The 22,401-nt window shown below is 40.4% G+C and overlaps 2 protein-coding genes across 4 annotated transcripts in view; one reads left to right on the top strand and one right to left on the bottom strand.

Annotated features, from left to right (window-relative positions):
* Positions 1-22,401, bottom strand: part of Stx19 (syntaxin 19) — a 130,074-nt gene that overhangs the window by 36,803 nt on the left and 70,870 nt on the right. The window lies entirely within an intron of this gene.
* Positions 4,138-22,401, top strand: part of LOC148002461 (uncharacterized) — a 101,626-nt gene continuing 83,362 nt past the window's right edge. For both annotated transcript variants that reach the window (XR_015632878.1, XM_087577200.1), the window contains exons 1-2: positions 4,138-4,464; positions 5,231-5,340. Coding sequence is in view for 1 of the 2 variants with exons in the window: in XM_087577200.1 (XP_087433326.1) it covers positions 4,447-4,464; positions 5,231-5,340 (128 nt within the window). In the remaining variant the exon portion in view is untranslated. The remainder of the gene's footprint in view (positions 4,465-5,230; positions 5,341-22,401) is intronic.

Here is a 22,401-nt window from a genome sequence, read left to right as displayed (position 1 = left end):
CTTGTATGCCATCATCTTGTTACTGACAGGACCTGTGCAATGGCTCCCTGACGGTTACAGCATCACTGTGCAGTCTGCCCTGTCTACACCTATGTCAATGCTAGTATGTCCTTGCATGTTACCTTTGAAAGAGCAAGGCCAGCCATCTGGATACCAATGAGGTTGTCAAGACCATGGCAAGACTCACCTGTGAAGGTGCTAATACAGAAGTGTGCTGGAAGAATATTAAGAATTCAGATGGTTGGGTTGATAATTTCTGTGGTCCTGGGAATCATCACATTAATTGCTACTACTATCGCAGCTGGAGTTGCTCTTCATGCAGAAGTTCAAGCTGCTGATTTTGTGAAAGATTGGCATATGCATTCTCATAAACTTTGGACACACACACACACACACGGAGAGAGAGAGACCAAGAAATAGTTGAGGAAATAACTGAATTGAAACAAGCTCTAATGCTCTTTTGAGATCAGTTAGAACTATTGAGAATGCAAATGACTATTAATGAATATTACTTATTATATTACACCTTTAAGATTCAATGAGAGCAAATGTGATAGGGAAAAGGTAAAAATGCATTTGTTAGATCACCCCAATTCGTCTCAGGCAACTCATGGTTTACAGCAAGAAATTATAGAAATATTTCCAAAGAAGCCACCTGATTTTCAAAGAAGGTCTTGAAGATGATGTAGCTTCATTTATTCCTATGAATCATTTTAATACGTTTCTTGCTCTTGTGATTTTTATAATCGTTTTGTGGTGATAACTTTACACATGTATGTATGCTGATTTATTTACACAAAACTGTTACACAACTAGGTAGACCAAAGGCCATATTTACAACTCCATAAACTCCAACATTGTTATCCAGAAAGATAGGGGGTGATGTAGTGATGTGTGTAGTAAAGTCTTTGTGTCTGACATTGAGTGAAATGCTTTAGCAGTGCTTTGCTGTGTTTAGACGAATTAGTGGAGGCTGTGAAATTGTTCTGAGACTGTCTGAACCTTGAAGAAATAAATAATGTCTCCCTGGGAAGTCTGCATAATGTACATATGTGATCTACACACAGTATTTTATGTCCCCCTATAAGGGAAGTTTAGGATAACAAAACCAATAAGAATAGAGGTCATATCTACTTCTCAAGTAGTGAATTGTCAGCTTGAATTTCTATGCAATACCTGGGGGCCCCTAAACTACTGTGAGTCTCTCTCACCTGAACTGAAATACCGTGATTGCCTGAACTGTTTGCAAGTCTTAATACCAAGCACCTCTATGAGTTTTGTTTGTTTTTAGTTTGTTTTCACCATTTGTCCTAAGGAATGAAGAGCTCTCATGACATCAGACAGATTTTAATACCCAGTGGATCTTTACCGTTTTGACAACATAAACAAGAAGAGTTTGTGACATGGCTTGTATAAATATGAAACCTACATATAATTGCTAGAATAAGAAATGAACTATAAAGTATTCCAAAAACACTTCTTACATAAAATGATTTAATGATAAAAATACCTAGATTAAGAGATCCTACTTAGGGGAAAGTTATTAGTTTACTAATTAAGACTTTCACATTATCATTGAAAGAAATACACCGAGACTGGGATGTAGTTGTTTTGGTGTACTGTTTGCCTAGTATTCACAAGGCCCTGGATTCAATCCCTGGCAACCCCATAAATTAGACATGAAAGCACACCACAGATAATCCCAGTACCTTTGAGGTGGAGGCAGGGGCATCAGTTCACTACATGGTGACTTGCAGGCCAGTCTGAGCTACCTGAGATGCTACCTCAAAACAATATTAACAAAGAAACAATAAAGTAAATTCTTATATTTAATGTAGGTTGTTTCTTATGCCATCAGTAGCTCAAAACAAGTTAAAACATCCTAATATGAGTCTACCTCCTATTTCTAGGTTTTCCTTCATTGCAAATATAAAACTAGTATATTTACTAGTTGGGGCATTTTATAATGAACATAGAAAGTACACAAAATCTCTGAATATAACAACTAAAGGGTAAATGGATTACGTGTATTCATGTAGACATTTGCATACCGATTATTTTGTACTGAATCAAAATTCTAACATGCTACTTTATAGATTATTGAGGAACTTACAAAAACAAAACAGAACAAACAAAACAAAACCATACTAAGCTTTAAATCAGATTAGTGTAGAAGACATTTTCTTTGCATAGGATTTACAGAGACCAGCACCTACATAAGTATACTATACTGACATTTTGAGCATTGAGTGCCATCTCACCATGAAGATGTTGTTATAGTGAGAGATGGCATCTTAGGGCAAATAAGAAAATAAAAATTCCAGGGCATCTGTTACTGACTCATTCACCGGCCCTCCGAATGACTCGGGAGGTGAGGAGTAACAGCCTATCCCTGTGATGTTTGTCCAAGTCCTTATTGTATACTGCTCTAGTCATTGTGTACTGCAGATAGAGTTCCAGGGAGCCCGAGCCAAGCCTATCCAGATGTTTATCAGGTGCAGGAGCTTCATCAACTCTAACAAACATTTACCCTAGAAGGACAAAGAAGAGGCCTACTTTGGGAACAATGAGGACAACCTGACCTTCCTCCAGCCTCAATAGCCCTGCTCCAGGAACTAGCTGGCCATAAAACACTATCATGAGGACAATCCTGTGACTTTGAGAGTTTCCCCTTGTGAAATTTTTGGTATTTCCTTCTGACATCCCCCATCTCCTGGAGCTTGTGACTTCTTCCCTTAAAAAGCCCTTCTCCCAGCCACTCGGGGTCGACACCTCTGTTTCCTACGTGGGATATGTGTCGGCCCGGAGATCTCCGTAATAGATCTCCGTAATAAACCTCGCCTTTGCATATTACATCCAAAATGGTCTGTGTCTGGGGTCCGCGATTTCCCGAGACTTGAGTAAGGGTCTCCAGGGATCTTTCAATAGGAGACCAAATCATCTCTGAGAAATTTCTGGTTTGTTACCAGAGAACAGGCAAATGATAATGGGTTGTTACTCCTAACAATGTCAACACTGATGCTTGTTGAAGTGGGCTGGGGGCTTGGTGGGTCTTTCCTGATGCTTGGGAGTATGGTCTTAGTGCTTAAAACAGGCATTATTCAAGTACCAATGACTTAACAGTTGGTATGTAAAGTCCAGCCACGTATAAAAAAATAAGCCTACTTAAACAAAATTGAAAATGGAAAGCAGAAAAAGGTAACTTATTCAATGTGATCATATAGGGAAGAGGAACAAAGACATCTAGGAACACCTTACCCCACTGCCGCCCTTGTCTGTGTTTAGGGTCCTAATGAGATCCGTGGTCCCTGGGACTAACTGGCCACCATCATCCGGGTTCAATCTCATTCTGTTAGAAGCTGCTCTGACATTTTAAAACTGTTGGAAATCTCTTTCAAAAAGACAAGTTTCCCTTATGGACGTCCTCCTTTCCTTCCCTCGGCCTGATACTCCGGGGGAAATTCCAATTTTTTTTTAATTTTTATTTTTTTGTATTATTTCAGAGGCTGATGCTGATAGACAAGCATCTCTGGAAATGCCTCCATACCTGTCGGGCTGCTTACAAAATATGCTAACGGCCAGTTCTCAGCATATGCCCCGGAGTCCGTTGAGAGCTCTGGTCAACATTTCAAGTTAACATTTAACGCTTCCCATTTTGAAGGTACATTACCTCCGGCAATTCTAAGGGAAGTAGTGATTTAATCTTTTTACCGCTATTTTCAACCCGAGGCTCCGTTTTGTAAATTAGCTATGCCTCTGGCTGTAAAACACTAATAATGATTCGGGTCTCTTCTCGCGCCCACGGGCTGAGAGACACGTAGGGTAACGCTGTAAACCATCACACAGGGTTTGGGAATTTAGCTCAGTGGTAGAGCGCTTGCCTAGCAAGCGCAAGGCCCTGGGTTCGGTTCCCAGCTCCGGGGGAAGAAAAAAAAAACCATCATACAGGCTCTTTTTTTTTTTTTTTTTTTTTTTGGTTCTTTTTTTCGGAGCTGGGGAACGAACCCAGGGCCTTGCGCTTCCTAGGCAAGCCGCTTCCAAGCAAGCAGAGAGCTGCCGCTCCGCCTATCGCGGGACCAGAGTCTCCGGCGAGATTTCTCTAACTACAATCTCGCGAGAACGGAAACAGTAAAAGTCAGGCAGCCGTGACCTCCTAGCAGGGACCCGGATGTGTGGCGTTTCTTTGTGTTCTTCGGAGAATTTTTTTTTTTTTCCCGGAGCTGGGGATCGAACCCAGGGCCTTGCGCTTGCTAGGCAAGCGCTCTACCACTGAGCTAAATCCCCAACCCCTCTTTGGCGAATTCTTAAGGAATAACTGTAGTATGCGAGCTCAGGCGGGACCATGCTGACTCGGGTGCGGCCTTCGGCGGTCGAGCGTCCAGGACTGAAGCCGCCGAGAGACAGGGCGGAATGGGATAGGACCCACACTGCCCAAAGCCCGGAACCATGCTAAGTGTGATCCTGGTATTTCTGTCGGTTCGCTTTCACTGCAGGGTCAGGCCCAGGGGATGGCACTGAAATGCTGGTGACATTGTTTAGCGAGCTTCTCGGCCCTGGGTGCACCCGAATGATGAAGGGAGATCCAGAAAGTCAGGGCGATGCTTATTTCCGTAACTAATACTTTTTTACGTTGACGGCAAGGTTGCGGAGGTGATATATATCTATAGTGTTACTTAAAACAAAACTTTTATGACTTCTGAATTCTTAGGATACATTCACATCTTACCTGTGACTTACACTTGGGTAATTGCCACTTTGAGAAACACCAGTTTCATAAGTAGGTAGACTATCGATGAAATAATTTTGTTACAAGTAAAGAATTGCTTCCACTGACATTTTAAAAAACATTTCTTTAAAAGCAGGAAGCCCCACTCCTGATTACCTATTGGCAGTAGCTTGCTGAGGCGGGGGGGGGGGGGGGGGGGCAGGGAGTTAGTTTATGGTATGGCGGCTTTAGGGTATGGCTCCACGCACCCCTGTGTGTAGTAACAGCACTAATTGGTCCGAGTGGATTTTTTTTAAAAGGATGTAAAGTTGGAAGGGGAACTTACTGGGAGTCTGGGCGGAGTTAGAGTGGTGTGGGGGCTTGGTTATCAAAATATGTTGTATACATGAATGAAATTCTCAGGGAATAAATACAGATATAAAAAATTTAAGGGCATGTAAATGTCATATTTCAATAAATGTGTGATATCACAGTGTGTTGTCAGCAATTTTTTTCTTATCGTAGCTGAAAGCAAAATCAGAGGGGAAGCTTGCAAAACAGCTATGCAGAGTTGTGCTGGATCAGTTTGACAAACAGTATTCGAAAGAACTTGGGGATTGCTGGAGTACAGTAAGGTCAGTTTGATTTCATCCCTTGATATTTTGTGAGAGAACAGTGGAGTATGTGGTAAATACCTCCTTCGTGAGAGCGGCACAGCAAGAGTGTGGTATATATTTTACAGGTAAAGGAATTCCTCTCTTGCTTGAGCTGTAGAAATGAGGGACAAATTAAAAACAGAAGACATAGTGAAAGTAAGATTGAATACCTTCTCAATTTTATCTGTAAAATGGGAATGTACTACATTTTAAAACAACGCTGTAATAAAAATCCTAACATTGTGGAATTCAGAAGATAACAAGTCCTTAAAGTCAATGTTCTCTCTCTCGGCTAAAAGTCAGGCTTTATTGGGCAATTATGATCACCATTACATCTGTATCTGGAACACATGCATATGGACAGACCAATCTAAAAGCAGCTAAGTGTCCATGATGGCTGTGGTTGAAATGTGGGGGAGGGAAGGCAGTTGACGTTAGGTTGGTAGATTGCAGGTTGTCTTTTGACCTCCATGCTTAGCCATACTCTATCCCTGAAATAAATCCAATAATTTCTAAAGTGACAAAAATGATTTGTGTTTTGGTGAGTTTTTGTTTTCGATCGGAATGGTAGTGAAGAGGGTTTTGTATGGAATGCATGATTGGTATATATACCCTCTAGAATACATAAGTCTGTTCATGGGAGAGGTACAAGAGAGGGGCACCTTAAACATTCCAGAAACATGCAATAATAGGGCATTTTATGTACTGCAGTGTGTGGGTGCCAGTGAAAGCCACTAGTGACTTTGGAATTAATTTGGCAAAAGGAACCAGATATTCAGGGCTGAGAGAAGGTTGCCAATCTATTTTGCACAGCTGAGATGAAAAGGTGGGATGACTGGATAGTCTGGAACTTAGACAGTAATGTTTCAATTATACCATCTCTTCTGAGATGAACTCAGTAGGTATGTCTTTTCATAGAACAACTTAAGCATATTTTGGAACAAAGATGAAGTCTTAATAAACTCAAGTGGGCCACAGATGATTTTAGGACTAAAATATTTAGGAAACAAAATGGAACGGCAACTGTTATTTCAGCAATGCTACATTTTCTATCAAACCGTGAATAGTGACATATATAATGAATTCATGAGGATTTTAGTATGCAAAGGTATTCATTCACATGAAATATCTAAAGAACTACACACTTTGCATTTTTAGGTTTTTATGTTCAAATGATACCTACTTAAGTACTTTGTTTCCAGTTTTTCTTCTGGGGCTGTAGCATAGAGTTAAAGTAATCTGCCTAAATTTATTTAGCTGGTTAGTAAGTAGAGTTGGAACTTTTGCCCACTCTGAGTCCCGATCTCTCACTGCTGACTGTACTATGCCTCATACCTGGCATGTAATTAAGCATACTTGGGTGATTTAAAACAAAAGAATTACAAGAAGTATTTTTGTCTGGTCTTTTTAGTCACTTGGCTATTCATAACCTGTGATGAGTTGATTTTCTACTTCATATACCCAGAAAGGTTTATAAATTACTATTTGACCCTGAACAAAATGAGCAGTGAACTTTGAAGCCATGTAGCTGTGCCTTCTGCTCTGTCTACCTTTTTGGTAGGTTTTCATGGTAATGTTTGCATAAGCATGTACTAAATTTGCCATAGGCAAAATAAAAGCTTTCTCAGAAACACAGACCATGGAAGGTAGCCTAGGGAAAATAGGAACAGAATTACATGTTTGTTTTATAGCTATTTGCAAACCTAATGTTATACTTCATTTAAGTATTTTACTATCAGCATTCTTCTCCTCCCCCTCCTCTAGAAGGAATTCACATTTCTCAGATTTCTGCAGCAGTGGGGAAAGCTTGGTTTCACAGTTTCCGTAATTAGCTTTTGCTGCACTTGCTTCCAGCGTGGTCCCTTCAGGGAAGTGTGTAGCAAACCTTGGCATTTGCAGCCATGTGATGTCATTTTACACTATGCAGTTCTTTTCGGACTGAGTGCATTGCTTCTGTTTTCAAGCAATTACTCTTAGTTCTCCCGTTCAGGATGCCCTTGTGCATGTTATTACTGGCTGGTAAACCATGCTGCTTTCAGGATTTACTTGGGTTCTCTCCTGTGGAGGCATCACTGTGAGTCTCCTTTCTTCGCTCCATTATATCTTTAGTTTCTTTGTAATAAAGAAACTTTATTGGTAAGTGGGTCTGGGATTTTCTCTTACCTCTTCAGAGGTGATCTCTGAGTCCTTGAAAATGTACTGATAATGATAAGAGTCAGACGTTTACCTGGGGATTTGTGCCACACCTGCTAGTCTAACAAGGGAGATGTAGACCACAAATAAGGGAATAACCTGCAGAAGGGTTGGCATCTAATTAAAGGTGACTGGTGTGAGTGACAGAATCTCCAAAAAGAGCTGGGTACTTAGGTTTTGTGAGCATCCTTGGTTGGCATTATTACCTCACATTGCTGAAAACTGTGTTCCCCTGCTGTCACGGCACTGTTCCCTCCCTTCATGGCATTGTGTCTCGGAGATTCATCATTTTAAAACCAACACCACCCCTCTGAGCAGCCCTGTGAGGTACAGTCGTTTCCACTCACAGGTAGTCAGATGGAGACACAGAAGTCAAATAACTTGTGAATGGGTACATATCGTATGTCTGGAGAGGGAAAGCTTGTATGTTATTCTTAGTCATTCTGTTATGCTGCTTCTCAGTGCTGCCGTGCTTCACTGTGTTACCCTGCCCACCCTAGGCCACCTTCCATGGTCTGCCTTTCTATGAAACCTTCACTATGATGTGTTATACCTGAACCAAGAGTCTTAGAGTGAAGAGGAAGGATCCTCTGTCCCCTTTGGTACTTGATGTTCTGCCCCCTCCTTCCGTATGGTAGTTAAAGAGTCGGTACAAATCTCTCAGCATCTTGTACCATATAACCTAGATAAGTTATTGAAGATCTCTACCACACTGTCCTGGTCTGTAAGACAAGCAAAATAAGTATATATCCCATATACTTATTTCAGAAGAGAATATAAATTTCCATAATTCTTAACCTTCCTAATGTTGTTATCTTTTTAATACAGGTTCTCATGTTGTAATGACCCCTAACCATAAAGTTATTATTGTTGCTACTTCCTAAGTATAGTTTTGCTACTGTTATGGATAGTAACGTAAATATCTATGTTTTCCAATGGTCTGAGGTAACCCTTGTGAAGCATTGCCAGGAAAAGGTGAGAAGCAGTTATCCCCTTGTTAAAATCTCTGAAGAAAACAGACGAAATGCCTTTGAAACAACCTCAGAGTGTTTCCATGAGTCCATTGTTTCTGAGCCAATCCTTAAAATGGTCCAGTGAGCACCCTCTAGTGGACAGGGAGGGCATTAGTGTAGGGATTGGTTATTTTTGTCAACCCTAGAAATTCAAACTAATAGCTACTGTCAGCTTAGCTTCATCACAGATGAGAAAGGTTTGATAGGGACCAGAATAACAGGAGAAAGAGTGTCACAGAAAAGCTAAATAAAGATTGTATTACCAAATATGTTCAAATATGTCATTTTTCAACAGTTTCATGTTTTATGTGTTAGACTTATTAAAATAGTAATTACATGGTTTAAGATATAACTCAGTGTTAGCATTCATAGTCAGTGTCTATGCGACCCCAGGTTTCATCATGGATACCAGAAATAGAGTGAGAGGAATAGGGATGGAATCTGTGACTGGTTCCTTTACATTATCCAGAAGCTTCAGCGAATAGTAGTTATTGCTAATGTTATAAACCCCATACAACAGTCAAGCTGACCTAATGGCTGCTGCTCATGTGACATCACTGACTTTCTCAAAGATCAGTCATTCCTGTGTACAAGTTTAGATTACTGTCTTTTAAAGTCACTTTACATAAAATTTAAACATAAAAAATCATATTGTAAATAGGTAATAGCTTATGGCTCAAGCATAGTATTTCTTTAGAGAATGAGTGAATAAAGCTTAGCAGGAAGACAATAATGACTTCTCATATTATAGTAAGAATAAGAAATGTGAGTCACAAAAACTTTCATAGGGACAGGCAGTCACAGCAAGTCCCAACAGTCGCTGGTCCTTTCAGAAGAATGCCCACCCAGCTCCCTAAATGCTCCATCACAACTTGCCTTTCTCTGGTTCTCCTGGAGTCAGAAAGAAACAAAAAGGCAACAAAACAAAATGCACAGTTACACAATGTACCTTTTGGACTTATAAAAAGCACTTTTTTTAAAAAAAATGTTTTATATTTATTTGTTTTTCGTGTATCAGCATTGCTAGCATTTGTGTTTATATATACCATGTGAGTGCTTCCTGCCTGAGGATGTCAGAAGAAGGGACATCAGATCCCTGGAACTGTAGTTACAGGTCGTTGTGCGCCACCATGTGGATGCTGGGAACCAAGCCTGGGTCCTCTGTAAGAACAAGAGATGCTCCAGAGCTCTTGAGCCATTTATAAAATATTTCCCTAGAATGTCAAACCTCACAGATGCCTAAGGTATGGAATATCAGTGTCAAGGCTTAGATACTAATGGAGAATTGACAACTGAGCAGTTTTCAGTGTGCATCTCCACACAGCCAGAGAGCTGCAGCTGACAGCTCATCAATGTGCTTGGGTGATGAATCAGTAACAGTTTGGGAGATGCTGGAGACATAACTCAGAAGAACTCAAGGTGGGAAACATGAAAATTGTATTGAATTTAACAAAACATGTTGACTTTTAAATGACTTAAGTGGTAATTCCTGTTTTATAAAAGTGCAACATAGGTATAAAATTGATATTAAAGCCTGAATCATTCTAGGAAAAAGTAATCATGTATGGAAACAAAAGCTTCTTTCAATATGAGTTTCCTAACAAATCTTACCCTTTAATAAATATCAAAATTCAAGTAAATTTACTAAGATTATTGATAATGGAATCTAGAATTTACCATTTTTACACATACAGATTTAAGAACACAGGGAAAGAAAACATAATAGTTCATGTGCAGTGCATGTATGAGTGTGCATGCCAGGCAATTGTGAATAAAATGGTGAACAAAAATGGTAAAAAGAATGGTTCCCAAACATAAAAATATATTGTAGAACTATTAGTACATGAGCATTGAGTGGACAATGACAGGTGTGGAGTCACTCCAATACTCACATTCCTCATGAGCATTTATTTATATTTGTTTCTGTTGTAGGTATTTTATTTTTATTTTTTTTTTGGAGACAGGGTCTTGCTGTGTAGCACAGGCTATCTCAGACTTTGAAGTGTTGCACTTAAAGGAGTCATATTTCATATCTGCTCACAGATGCATTTAAAAATATTTGAAGTTAGCATATATTAATTATAATAGGCTACAATATAATATAGCATTTCCATACACATACATAATATATTTTGATCATATTCATACCCTTTGTTACCGTATCTTGTTCCCCTTTCCACTCCTGATAATAGAATTTTCTTCTCAAATCTGCCCACTTCTACTTTCATGTCCTATATGTATCTGTGTGTTTGTATGTGTGTGTGACCTAGTCAGTATCATTAAGGGTAAGTATTGGAGCATGGGTTACAATTTACAGAAGCTTGGGCAGCTTACTAGTGGCTACAAAAGTGAAGAAAGTGTTTATCTCCCACTAACCATTAGCTGTGTATAAGTCTTATGAGTCCCTTCTCCTTTAATACCAAGGTTCTGACTAGTCTGATCTTGTGCAGATCTTGTGCATGTAATACCATTGCTCTGAGTCCAGGAATGCAACAGCTTTATCATGCCAAGAAGTCAGCAATCCACACCTCTCTTTTCAATGTCTTCTTCCAAAACGCTCCTCAAGCCTTGGGAAGAGTGAAATAAAGAAGGGCGAGACAGCAAGGATCTCTCAAAGGAAAAAGCTCAACCAGGGCCCATTATGGTACAAGCTGCAAGGGAGGCACTTCCGCTGAATGGTCTTCCTGTCCTAGATAGGTATGGCACTCTCACCATGGCCCAAAAAGCTATTGTAAATTAGCATATTGTATATGCTTCTCTATGCCAGGAGTGTTCAGGGGACCAACTTTGAGCCATGTCAATTCTAATTTGAGTATTCACTATACAGATTTATGGATGCCTGACACTGGCCCCCTCGAATGTCAACTGTTTTTCTAAAAATCTGCCAGGAGGTTTCTGCTGAGATTTTCATGAGATTAATGAGAGAGACACAGAAAGCATTTATTACTGTGTTTGGCACATGGTAAGCACATATGTATATAATTGACACACATTAAATAATATTCCTTACCACTAATGTTAAATTAAATTTACAATAAACCACTTTGTTTGAATGTTCTACCCAAAACTCTGTCGAAATCTCATCTGCATTATGAAGTATCAAAAGACAGGGCAGATGGTATCATTAGGCTATGAAGGCTCTGCTCCCATGAATGGTTGAGTGGATTCAGATCTTAGTAAGTTACCTTGAGACTGAATCTCAAGACAAATGTGAAATTCAGTTAGTCCCCATGTCTTATAGATATGCCCATCTCTTCATATGATATCCCATGACACCTCACTAATCTGCGGAATCTCCAACAGCAAGGAAAGACCTCAACAAGTGTTGTTTCTAAACACTGAAGAACTCAACTGGGCTCATGAGCAGGCAAAACATTTTATTCTATTATATAGTGTCCCGAGCCCAACGTCCCGCCAGCAGGAAACGCACGCGCGGACACACGAATCCTTACTGCAGCTAAACGTTTATTGAATCTTAAAGAGAGGCCCAGGGCATGGCGCGGCTTATATACACCCTAGCGCAGTGCATCCACACCTGATTGGTCGCTTACCCATGATCTCATTAGGCACGCCCCGGAGTGGGCAAAGACCTGGCACGAAGGCACTCTTGCACATGAGCACACAGTTAACTTCCTGAAAGGAAGTCAGCTGGCGCGGCAGAGGCCAGCGCCATCTTGTAATGGCAAAGCTATTCCGGCCTTCCACGTGGGGCACAGTGGAAGCCAGCGCCATCTTGTGGTGGCGAGTGTTATTGCGGCCCTCTACAATATAGTATATAGGTACAGCAACAGAAAAGTAAGGCAGATATCTATCATTCATATGATGCAAACTTCTAAACTAAGCCCCAACAGATCAACTCAAAATGGAGCAGCTAAGATACTGACAACACTGGGGTTGGGGATTTAGCTCAGCGGTAGAGCGCTTGCCTAGCGAGTACAAGGCCCTGGGTTCGGTCCCCAGCTCCGAAAAAAAAAAGAAAAAAAAAAAAAAAGATACTGACAACACACTGAAACCTGGGATGTTTGTTTATAAGATTTATGAGTAATTAGAAGAGAGGTCATTGCCAATTCCGTAAACAAGCAAACATTAGGAAATTCCCTTTGCTTTAACCCTTACAAGGAAAATTACTTCAAGCATATTGATTTTAACCAATTTATTATTGGTTAATGTTCCTGTTCAAGCTTTCTTACAAGACTCAACTGATCATCAGAGAACCTTTGTATTTTATAGATAGAAGGCTGTCCAATTTGTGAATCAATAACAGAATTCCATGTTATTATACTGAATTTAAAAGTTTAAATAAAATTTGATTATTTTTTAAAAGAAGGGCCATTTGTAGTAGACACTCACCAGTCATTTATTCTCAGTACTCTGGCTCTTTGTATATGACTTTCTACATTTATGATGACCACCGAAAAGATTCAGCCTCTCTGACAGATGGTAGCAACACTATTCTGGGTCTAGTGGATTTTGAAGGTGCCAGTCATACTGACCTCACATACATTTTTTTCTCCTGACCTTAGATCATTGTTCTAGTTTTCTTCAGACTACATAGTTGTGAATCTTGGCAGGAGGCTTGGAACCCTGCTGTGTCAGTCTCCTTGAAATTTCTAATCCTACCTGTCCATCCATCAAAGCTGTGTTCTAGAATTAGTAACAGTTCTTGTGCTCTGAAGTAGCAGCACGTTCAGTGTTTTCTTGCTGTGCATGTTTGGTGGTGGTTGGGGGGGGGGGGTGATGTATGTGCCATGATCCCTGGTTACAAATTCTGTTTTGTATTTGTTTATTTTTTTTAAGATTTACTTATTTATTTTACATATATAAGTACATTCATTGTCGTCACACACACCAGAAGAGGGCATCAGATCCCATTACAGATGGTTATGAGCCACCATGTGGTTGCGGGGAATTGAACTTAGCACCTCTGGAAGAGCAGTTAGTGCTTTTTTTTTTCCTCCATCTTTATTAAATTGGGTATTTCTTATTTCCATTACACTTCTTATTCCCTTTCCCGGTTTCCAGGCCAACTTCTCTCTAACCCCTCCCTTTCTCCTTCTATATGGGTGTTCCCTCCCAATCCTCCACCCATTACTGCACTCCCTCGAATAATCTCGTTCACTGGGGGTTCAGTCTTGGCAGGACCAAGAGCTTCCCCTTCCACTGGTGCCCTTACTAGGCTATTCATTGTCACCTATGAGGTTGGAGCCTAGAGTCAGCCCCTGTATACTCTTTGGGTAGTGGCTTAGTCCCTGGAAGCCCTGGTTGGTTAACATTGTTGTTCATATGGGGTCTCAAGCCACTTCAAGCTCTTTCAGGCCTTTCTCTCATTCCTTCAATAGGGGTCCTATTCTCAGTTCAGTGGTTTGCTGCTGGCATTCGCCTATGTATTTGCTGTATTCTGGCTGTGTCTCTCAGGAGAGATCTACATCTGGTTCCTGTCATTCTTTGCTTCATCCATCTTAGATAGTTTGGTGGCTATATAGGTATGGGCCACATGTGGGGCAGGCTCTAAATGGGCCTTCCTTCAGTCTCTCTGTTCTAAACTTTGCTTCCCTCTTCCCTCCCAAAGGTATTCTTGTTCCCCTTTTAAAGAAGTAAAGCATCCGCATTTTGGTCATCCTTCTTGAGTTTCATGTGTTATGTACATTTAAAGTAATTCAAACATTTGGGCTAATATCCACTTATCAATGAGTGCATACCATGTGTGTTTTTCTGTGATTGTGTTACCTCACTTGGGATGATATTTTCCAGTTCCATCCATTTGCCTATGAATTTCATAAAGTCATTGTTTTTAATAGCTGAGTAGTATTGCATTGTATAGATGTACCACATTTTCTGTATCCATTCCTCTGTTGAAGGGCATCTGGGTTCTCTCCAGCTTCTGGCTATTATAAATAAGGCTGCTATGAACATAGTGGAGCACGTGTCTTTTTTATATGTTGGGGCATCTTTTGGGTATAGGCCTAAGAGAGGTATAGCTGGGTCCTCAGGTAATTCAATGTCCAATTTTCTGAGGAACCTCCAGACTGATTTCCAGAATGGTTGTACCAGTCTGCAATCCCACCAACAATGGAGGATTGTTCCTCTTTCTCCACATCCTCACCAGCATCTGCTGTCGCCGGAGTTTTTGATCTTAGCCATTCTGACTGGTATGAGGTGGAATCTCAGGGTTGTTTTGATTTGCATTTTTCTTATGAATAAAGATGTTGAACATTTCTTTAGCTGTTTCTCAACTATTTGGGATTCCTCAGCTGTGAATTCTTTGTTTAGCTCTGAACCCCATTTTTTTTGGTTCTTTTTTTCGGAGCTGGGGACCGAACCCAGGGCCTTGCGCTTGAACCCCATTTTTTAATAGGGTAATTTGTCTCCCTGCAGTCTACCTTCATGAGTTATTTGTATATTTTGGATAAAAGCCCTCTATCAGTTGTAGGATTGGTAAAGAACTTTTCCCAATCTGTTGGTTGCCATTTTGTCCTAACCACAGTGTCCTTTGCCTTACAAAAGCTTTGCAGTTTTATGAGATCCCATTTGTCAATTCTTGATCTTAGAGCAGAAGCCATTGGTGTTTTGTTCAGGAACTTTTCTCCAGTGCCCATGTGTTCAAGATTCTTTCCCACTTTTTCTTCTATTGGTTTGAATGTATCTGGTTTGATGTGGAGATCCTTGATCCCCTTGGACTTAAGCTTTGTACAGGGTGATAAGCATGGATCGATCTGCATTCTTCTACATGCTGACCTCCTGTTGAACCAGCACCATTTGCTGAAAATGCTATCTTTTTTCCATTGGATGGTTTTGGCTCCTTTGTCAAAAATCAAGTGACCATAGGTACGTGGGTTCAATTCTATTCTACTTGTCTATCTGTCTGTCTCTGTACCAATACCATGCAGTTTTTATCACTATTGCTCTGTAATACTACTTGAGTTCAGGGATAGTGATTCCCCCAGAAGTGTTTTTATTATTGAGGATAGTTTTAGCTATCCTGGGCTTTTGTTATTCCAGATGAATTTGCAAATTTTTCTGTCTAACTCTCTGAAGAATTGGATTGGTATTTTGATAGGAATTGCATTGAATCTGTAGATCGCTTTTAGTAAAATGGTCATTTTTTACTCTATTAGTCCTGCCAATCCATGATCATGGGAGATCTTTCCATCTTCTGAGATCTTCTTCAATTCCTGTCTTCAGAGGCTTGAAGTTCTTATCATACAGATCTTTCACTTGCTTGGTTAAAGTCACACCGAGGTATTTTATATTATTTGGGACTATTATGAAGGGTGTCATCTCCCTAATTTCTTTCTCAGCCTGTTTCTCTTTTGTGTGGAGGAAGGCTGCTGATTTATTTGAGTTAATTTTATACCCAGTCACTTTGCTGAAGGTGTTTATCAGTTTTAGTAGTTCTCTGGTGGAACTTTTGAGATCACTTAAGTATACAATCATATCGTCTGACTTCTTCCTTTGGGATCACTTAAGTATACAATCATATCGTCTGACTTCTTCCTTTCCAACCTTTATCACTTTGATCTCCTTTTGTTGTCTGATTGCTCTGGCTAGCACTTCAAGAACTATATTAATAAGTAGGGAGAGAGTGAGCACCCTTGTCTAGTCCCTGATTTTTAATGGGATTCCTTCAAGTTTCTCTCTGTTTAGTTTAATATTAGTTACTGGTTTGCTGTATATGCCTTTTACTATGTTTAGGTTTGGGCCTTGAATTCCTATTCTTTCCAGGACTTTTATCATGAAGGGGTGTTGAATTTTGTAAAATGCTTTCTCAGCGTCTAATGAAATGATCATATGGTTTTTATCTTTTCAGTTCGTTTATATAGTCGATTACGTTGATGGTTTTCCGTATATTAAACCATCCCTGCATCCCTGGAATGAAGCCTACTTGATCATGATGGATGATTGTTTTGATGTGCTCTTGGATTCGGTTTGCAAGAATTTTATTGAGTACCTTTGCATCGATATTCATAAGGGAAATTGGTCTGAAGTTCTCTTTCTTTGTTGGGTCTTTGTGTGGTTTAGGTAGAAGAGTAATTGTGACTTCATAGAACGAATTTGGTAGTGCTCCCTCTGTTTCAATTTCGTGGAATAGTTTGGATAGTATTGGTATGAGGTCTTCTATGAAGGTCTGATAGAATTCTGCACTGAACCCATCTGGACCTGGTCTCTTTTTGGTTGGGAGACTTTTAATGACTGCTTCTATTTCTTTGGGACTTATGGGGTTGTTCAAATGGTTTATTTTTTCCTGGTTTTACTTCGGTACCTGGTATCTGTCTAGGAAATTGTCCATTTCCTGCAGATTTTCAAGTTTTGTTGAATATGGGCTTTTGTAGTAGGATCTGATGATTTTTTTGAATTTCCTCTGGTTCTGTTGTTATGTTCCCTTTTAATTTCTGATTTTGTTAATTTGAACACACTCTCTGTGTCCTCTGATTAGTCTGGCTAAGGGCTTATTTATCTTGTTGATTTTTTCAAAGAACCACCTTTTGGTTCTGTTGATTCTTTCTATGGTCCTTTTTGTTTCTACTTGGTTGATTTCAGCTCTGAGTTTGATTATTTCCTGCCTTGTAGTCCTCCCGGGTGTGTTTGCTTCTTTATGTTCTAGAGCTTTTAGGTGTGTTGTCAAGCTGCTGATATATGCTCTCCCCTGCAGGCACTTTCTGCAGCTCTTTCTGCAGGCACTCAGAGCTATGAGTTTTCCTCTTAGCACAGCTTTCATTATGTCCCATAAGTTTGGGTACATGGTACCTTCATTTTCATTAAATTCTAAGAAGTCTTTAATTTCTTTAATTTTATTTCTTTCTTTATTTTCTTTAATTTCTTTATTTCTTCCTTGACCAGGTTATCATTGAGTAGAATATTGTTCAACTTCCCTGTATATGTGGGCATTCTTTCCTTTTTATTATTGAAGACCTGCTTTACCCCGTAGTGGTCTGATAGGACGCATGGGATTCTTTCTATCTTTTTTTATCTGTTGAGGCCTGTTTTATGACTGCTTATATGGTCAATTTTGGAGAAAGTACCATGAGGTGGTGAGAAGAAGGTGTATCCTTTTGTTTTAGGATAGAATGTTCTATAAATATCTGTTAAATCCATTTGGTTCATGACTTCTCTTAGTCTGTTTATGTCTCTGTTTAATTTGTTTCCATGACCTGTCCATTGATGAGAGTTGGGTGTTGGTATCTCCCACTATTTTTGTGTGAGGTGCAATGTGTGTTTTGAGCTTTAGTAAGGTTTCTTTTATGTATGTAGATGCCCTTGTATTTTGGAGCATAGATATTTAGGATTGAGAGTTCATCTTGGTAGATTTTTCCTTTGATGAATATGCAGTGTCCTTCTTTATCTTTTTTGAAGACTTTTGGTTGAAAATCGATTTTATTCGATATTAGAATGGCTACTCAAGCTTGCTTCTTCAGACCATTTCTGTGGAATCTTCTGTTCCTGAGATTCTCTCTTCTATCTCTTGTATTCTGTTGGTGATTCTTGTATCTACAGCTCCTTGTCTCTTCCTTTGGTTTTCTATATCCGGGGTTGTCTTCTTTTGTGCTTTCTTTATTGCTTTTATTTCCATTTTTAATTCTTTCACCTGTTTGATTGTGTTTTCCTATAATTCTTTCTGGAACTTTTGTGTTTCCTCTCTATAGGCTTTTCCTTGTTTTTTTGTTTGTTTGTTTGTTTGTTTATTTGGTTTTTGTTTTGTGTGTGTGTGTGTGTGTGTGTGTGTGTGTGTGTGTGTGTTTTCCTGCATTTCTCTAAGGGAGTGCTTTATGCCTTTCTTGAAGTCCTCCATCATCATGATCAAATATGATTTTAAATCTAGATCTTGCTTTTCTGGTATGCTTGGATATTCAGTGTTTGCTTTGGTGGGAGGATTGGGCTCCGATGATGCCATGTAATCTTGGTTTCTGTTGCTTGGGTTCCTGCGCTTGCCTCTTGTCATCATGTTGTCTCTGGTGCTACCTTGTTCTGCTATTTCTGACAGTGGTTAGACTGTCCTATAGGCCTGTATGTCAAGAGTGCTGTAGACCTGTTTTCCTGTTTTCTTTCAGTCACTTATGGGAACAGAGTGTTCTGCTTTCAGGCATCTAGGAGTTCCTATTGGTCTTCAGGTGTTCCTGTGGGTGTGTGTCCTGAGTCCACCAGGCACGTCACTTGGAGCAGAAAAGTTGGTCTTACCTCTGGTCTTGTGCCTGAATTCGATCCTTGGAGCTGGTTTTCAGCTCTCCATTAGGTCAGCAACCAGAAGGGCCTGCACCGCCTTCTCTCTGGTCCCTGTGCACAGGGGGCCCAGATGGTGCTAGGCGTTTTCCTCTAGAGTCAGAAATGTGGGCAGAGAGTGGTCTCCTCTGGCTTCCCAGGTGTGTCTGCCCCTCTGAAGTTCTAGCTCTCCCTCCCATGGGATATGGGTGCAGGGAGCTGTTTGACCGGGTCCCTTCAGATCCCAGCAGATTCTGGACCACAATGTTCCTGCAGCTTGAGTGCCCCTATCTTCCTATTCTCAGAGACTCTATACAGTTTCCTCTTGGGCCAGGGATGTGGGCAAAGGTGGGCAGTACTGGTGGTCTCTCCTTCCCTGCAGTCTCATGAGTGCTCACCTGTCTGGGTGATAAGCTCTCTCTCCCATGGAATTTCGGAGTAGGAACTGTGGGCCAGGATCTGGGAACTATGGGCCGGGATCCAGTATCTTAATGCTTTAATTAAACAACATAAAAATATCTCGTTTCATTTTAAGCATGGTTCAAGAAACAGCAAACACATTAAAGGACCTGTGATCTTATGAATCTACATAATTCAAGTTCTGTGGTGAGCTTCCACGGACCCAGGCTTGAATGCAGAAAGGCACCTCCAACCTCTTGTTATAGAGACGACATCTTAGGACGTGGGTTGGGAAACATATATGCTAAAATGTATGTACTATTTAATCAGAGGGCCTGTGGTTTACAGCTTGAAAACAAGAAAAGCAGAAAAGAGTTACAGGAAGATAGCGGAGCTCATTCACTTTCCATGGACTGAGAGACAGACACAGAATCATGATTGGAGTCACCAAGAACTTGATTGACTGGGGCGAGAGTCCTGCTGTTAAGAGTATTCACATACTGCTTTTGCAGAGGACCCAAGCTCAACTCCCAACACCCAGGTTGCCAGCCTCACAGCTTCCTCTAGCTCTAGCTCCAGGATATTTGACTTTTCTTGGGGTCTTCAAGTGTATTTGTACACTTCCACAACAACAACAACAAACAACAACAACAACAACAACAACACACACACACACACACACACACACACACACACACGCACATGAGTTAAAAAATAAAAGAATAGGTCCAATGTCTACTCAGCCACAGATTTACATCCAAAGAGATGTACTGCTCACAAAAACTTTACTTTGAAAGAGGTATGAAGAAAACAGATCTCAGACTTGCACATGCTTTTTAGTCCAGGTTTTTATTTATTGGATATTTTATGTATTTACATTTCAAATGTTACCCCCTTTCCTGGTTCCCCTTTTCTCCCATCCCCCAGGTTTCTTGACATGGCTGTACCCCTTCTCTGTGGTGGAACAGGAAATTAGGGGAAAGTCACTGAACTAGAAAGCAGAAGGGCAGTGTGCTAGAAAACATGAAAGCAGGCAGAACGGAACAGTGCACAGCTATAATACCAGTGTTTGTGATGTTGAGGCAGCAAGATCCTGAGTTCAAGATCAGTCTGTGCACTACAATGGTGAGATTCTGCCTCAAAAATGAGCAAATGAATGAGGACAGGAAGACAGAAGCATAAGAACAGTAAGTGGAAGGACAGCTGAACTGTAAGGAATGCACGATAAGAGTGATCAGGAAGGGAAATGCTATTTGTTGCCAACACCTAACAGGCTCATTAAGATTACCCCACTTTCTTCTTTCCCAGCCATCTTGAAAAGGAAATACCTTTGTATCCCCATTTCCAGATAAGTGAGCTCACCTGATTTGCCTCTCTAAAAGACTGAGTCTCAAATTTAGATCAACTTGGCTACAATACCACAAGGAAAACATCTTTGAATTCAGAAATTGTGTTGTAAAGTCAGTAAGGCAGCAAAGAAAAGTCTGACAGTAAATAGAGCCTATCACTAGAGTATTTTGAGAAAAACATACCAAAGCAAGATGACCTGAAGGGAGCAGGCAAGCACCTGAAATACTTAAGGAGATGGGGAAGACGAGGTATTGGGGGATCCATTTAATTGCAGATGTGATCTTAATTAATTTACTTTAATTGGAAATGGCTCTGTTATGAGATGGTGAGACAGAAACATCACATGCTACATATGTGCCAGCACTGAAGGTGCTGATAAAGTTGGCATTGCAAATATTTTAGTCTCTGTAATGTTTCACTTGTTCAGTAGACATAAGTAGCAGATAGCAAGCCTTGAAGGTACCATGATTTTTATGTAGCCCCATCCTGCTAGCCTCTCTTGGTCCAGCATCTGTTAAAGATGAGAGAAGCTATTTGTTGAGAAGCACATTCCAAATACAGGAGGGTGCATGCTTCTACTTATGTTCTCCGGGTTACTGCCTCTGTCAGTAACTAAGCAGCCTTCAGAATGTGCCACATATTTCTGGAATAGCAAAAAGATGGCACTCAGGTGAATCCCATACTTCACCTACCAGGCCATTAAGTCTAGATACTTCACAGCAATCCAGCATTCTATTCATCCCAGTCTCATTTTCTTTTTCCTTTCCCTGCTTTAACCCTATATTCTTAGCCAGAAGTAGTGACATGAATACATGTATACTGGAAACCATGGTAACATTCTAGACTCTTAACCTCCTGATGCTGTCATTGTTCCTTGCAACTAACCTCATCAAACATTCTAACATCTAGGAGAGTTCCCATGTGTGCTGCTACTGCACCTCCCCAAAGCTCATTGTACTGCATCTAGACCCTTCTAGTTGGGCTTTTCTTTCTAGCCTAGTCCATTTTAAGCTCCCATGTTGCATTGTTTGAAGGGAACTTTAAGCCCATGCTCTTAAGCTACTGCGCAGATCATGTGTCCCTTCAACAACGGTTTCAAGAATGTTTAAATTGTTACTGCCATCTACTTTCTGCTTTGACTTTTCTATTAAGCAGTATCTGCTGGCATCCAGTGCTCAGAACATACAACACTGGCTAATGTCAGCGGTCATTTTCCACATTTAGATGCTTCTCACTCTTTCCTGCCTTCCTAATGCTTTCCCATCCATTGGAGTACATTAATCTGTTTCTATGCTCCAAATAGAACCCTCATTATTTTTTCCTCCATCTTTATTAACTTGGGTATTATTTACATTTCAATTGTTAATCCCTTTCCCGGTTTCTGGGCCAACATGCCCCTAACCCCTTCCCCACCCCTTCTATATGGGTGTTCCACTCCCCACCCTCCCCCCAATACTGCCCTCCCCCCAGCAATCATGTAGAACACTCATTATTTCTCCGACTTAACATTGAAATTATGTTTGTGCATATCAGACAGTATGAATGCAGGCAGATGTACTATTTTTACAGATTTCTATTTCTTTCTTTCTCTTTTGTCTTTCTCCTCTTCCATCCCCCTCTTCCTCCTACTCCTTGTCCTCCTCCTTGTCTCCCTCCTCCTTGCCTTCCTCCTCCTTGTCTTCCTCCTCCTTGTCCCCCTCCTCCTTGTCCTCCTCTTCATCATTATCTTCATCATCCTTTTCCTTCTCCTTCTCTGAATCCTTTTGCTTCTATGTAGCAAACCCAGTTTGGGAGTCTTTGGTCTAAACTACCATGTGAGATATGCAGCAAATAGTTGTTTATTAAATTCTTATCTGTAAACTGAGTTCAACTATACAAAGATTTCCAGAGT

This window comes from Rattus norvegicus, chromosome 11 (genome assembly GCF_021556685.1).
Source record: "Rattus norvegicus strain SHRSP/BbbUtx chromosome 11, alternate assembly SHRSP_T2T, whole genome shotgun sequence".
In the NCBI taxonomy this organism is placed as follows: domain Eukaryota; kingdom Metazoa; phylum Chordata; class Mammalia; order Rodentia; family Muridae; genus Rattus; species Rattus norvegicus.
Note: the sequence above shows the minus strand (reverse complement) of the source record. Positions and strands in the feature narration are given on the sequence as shown.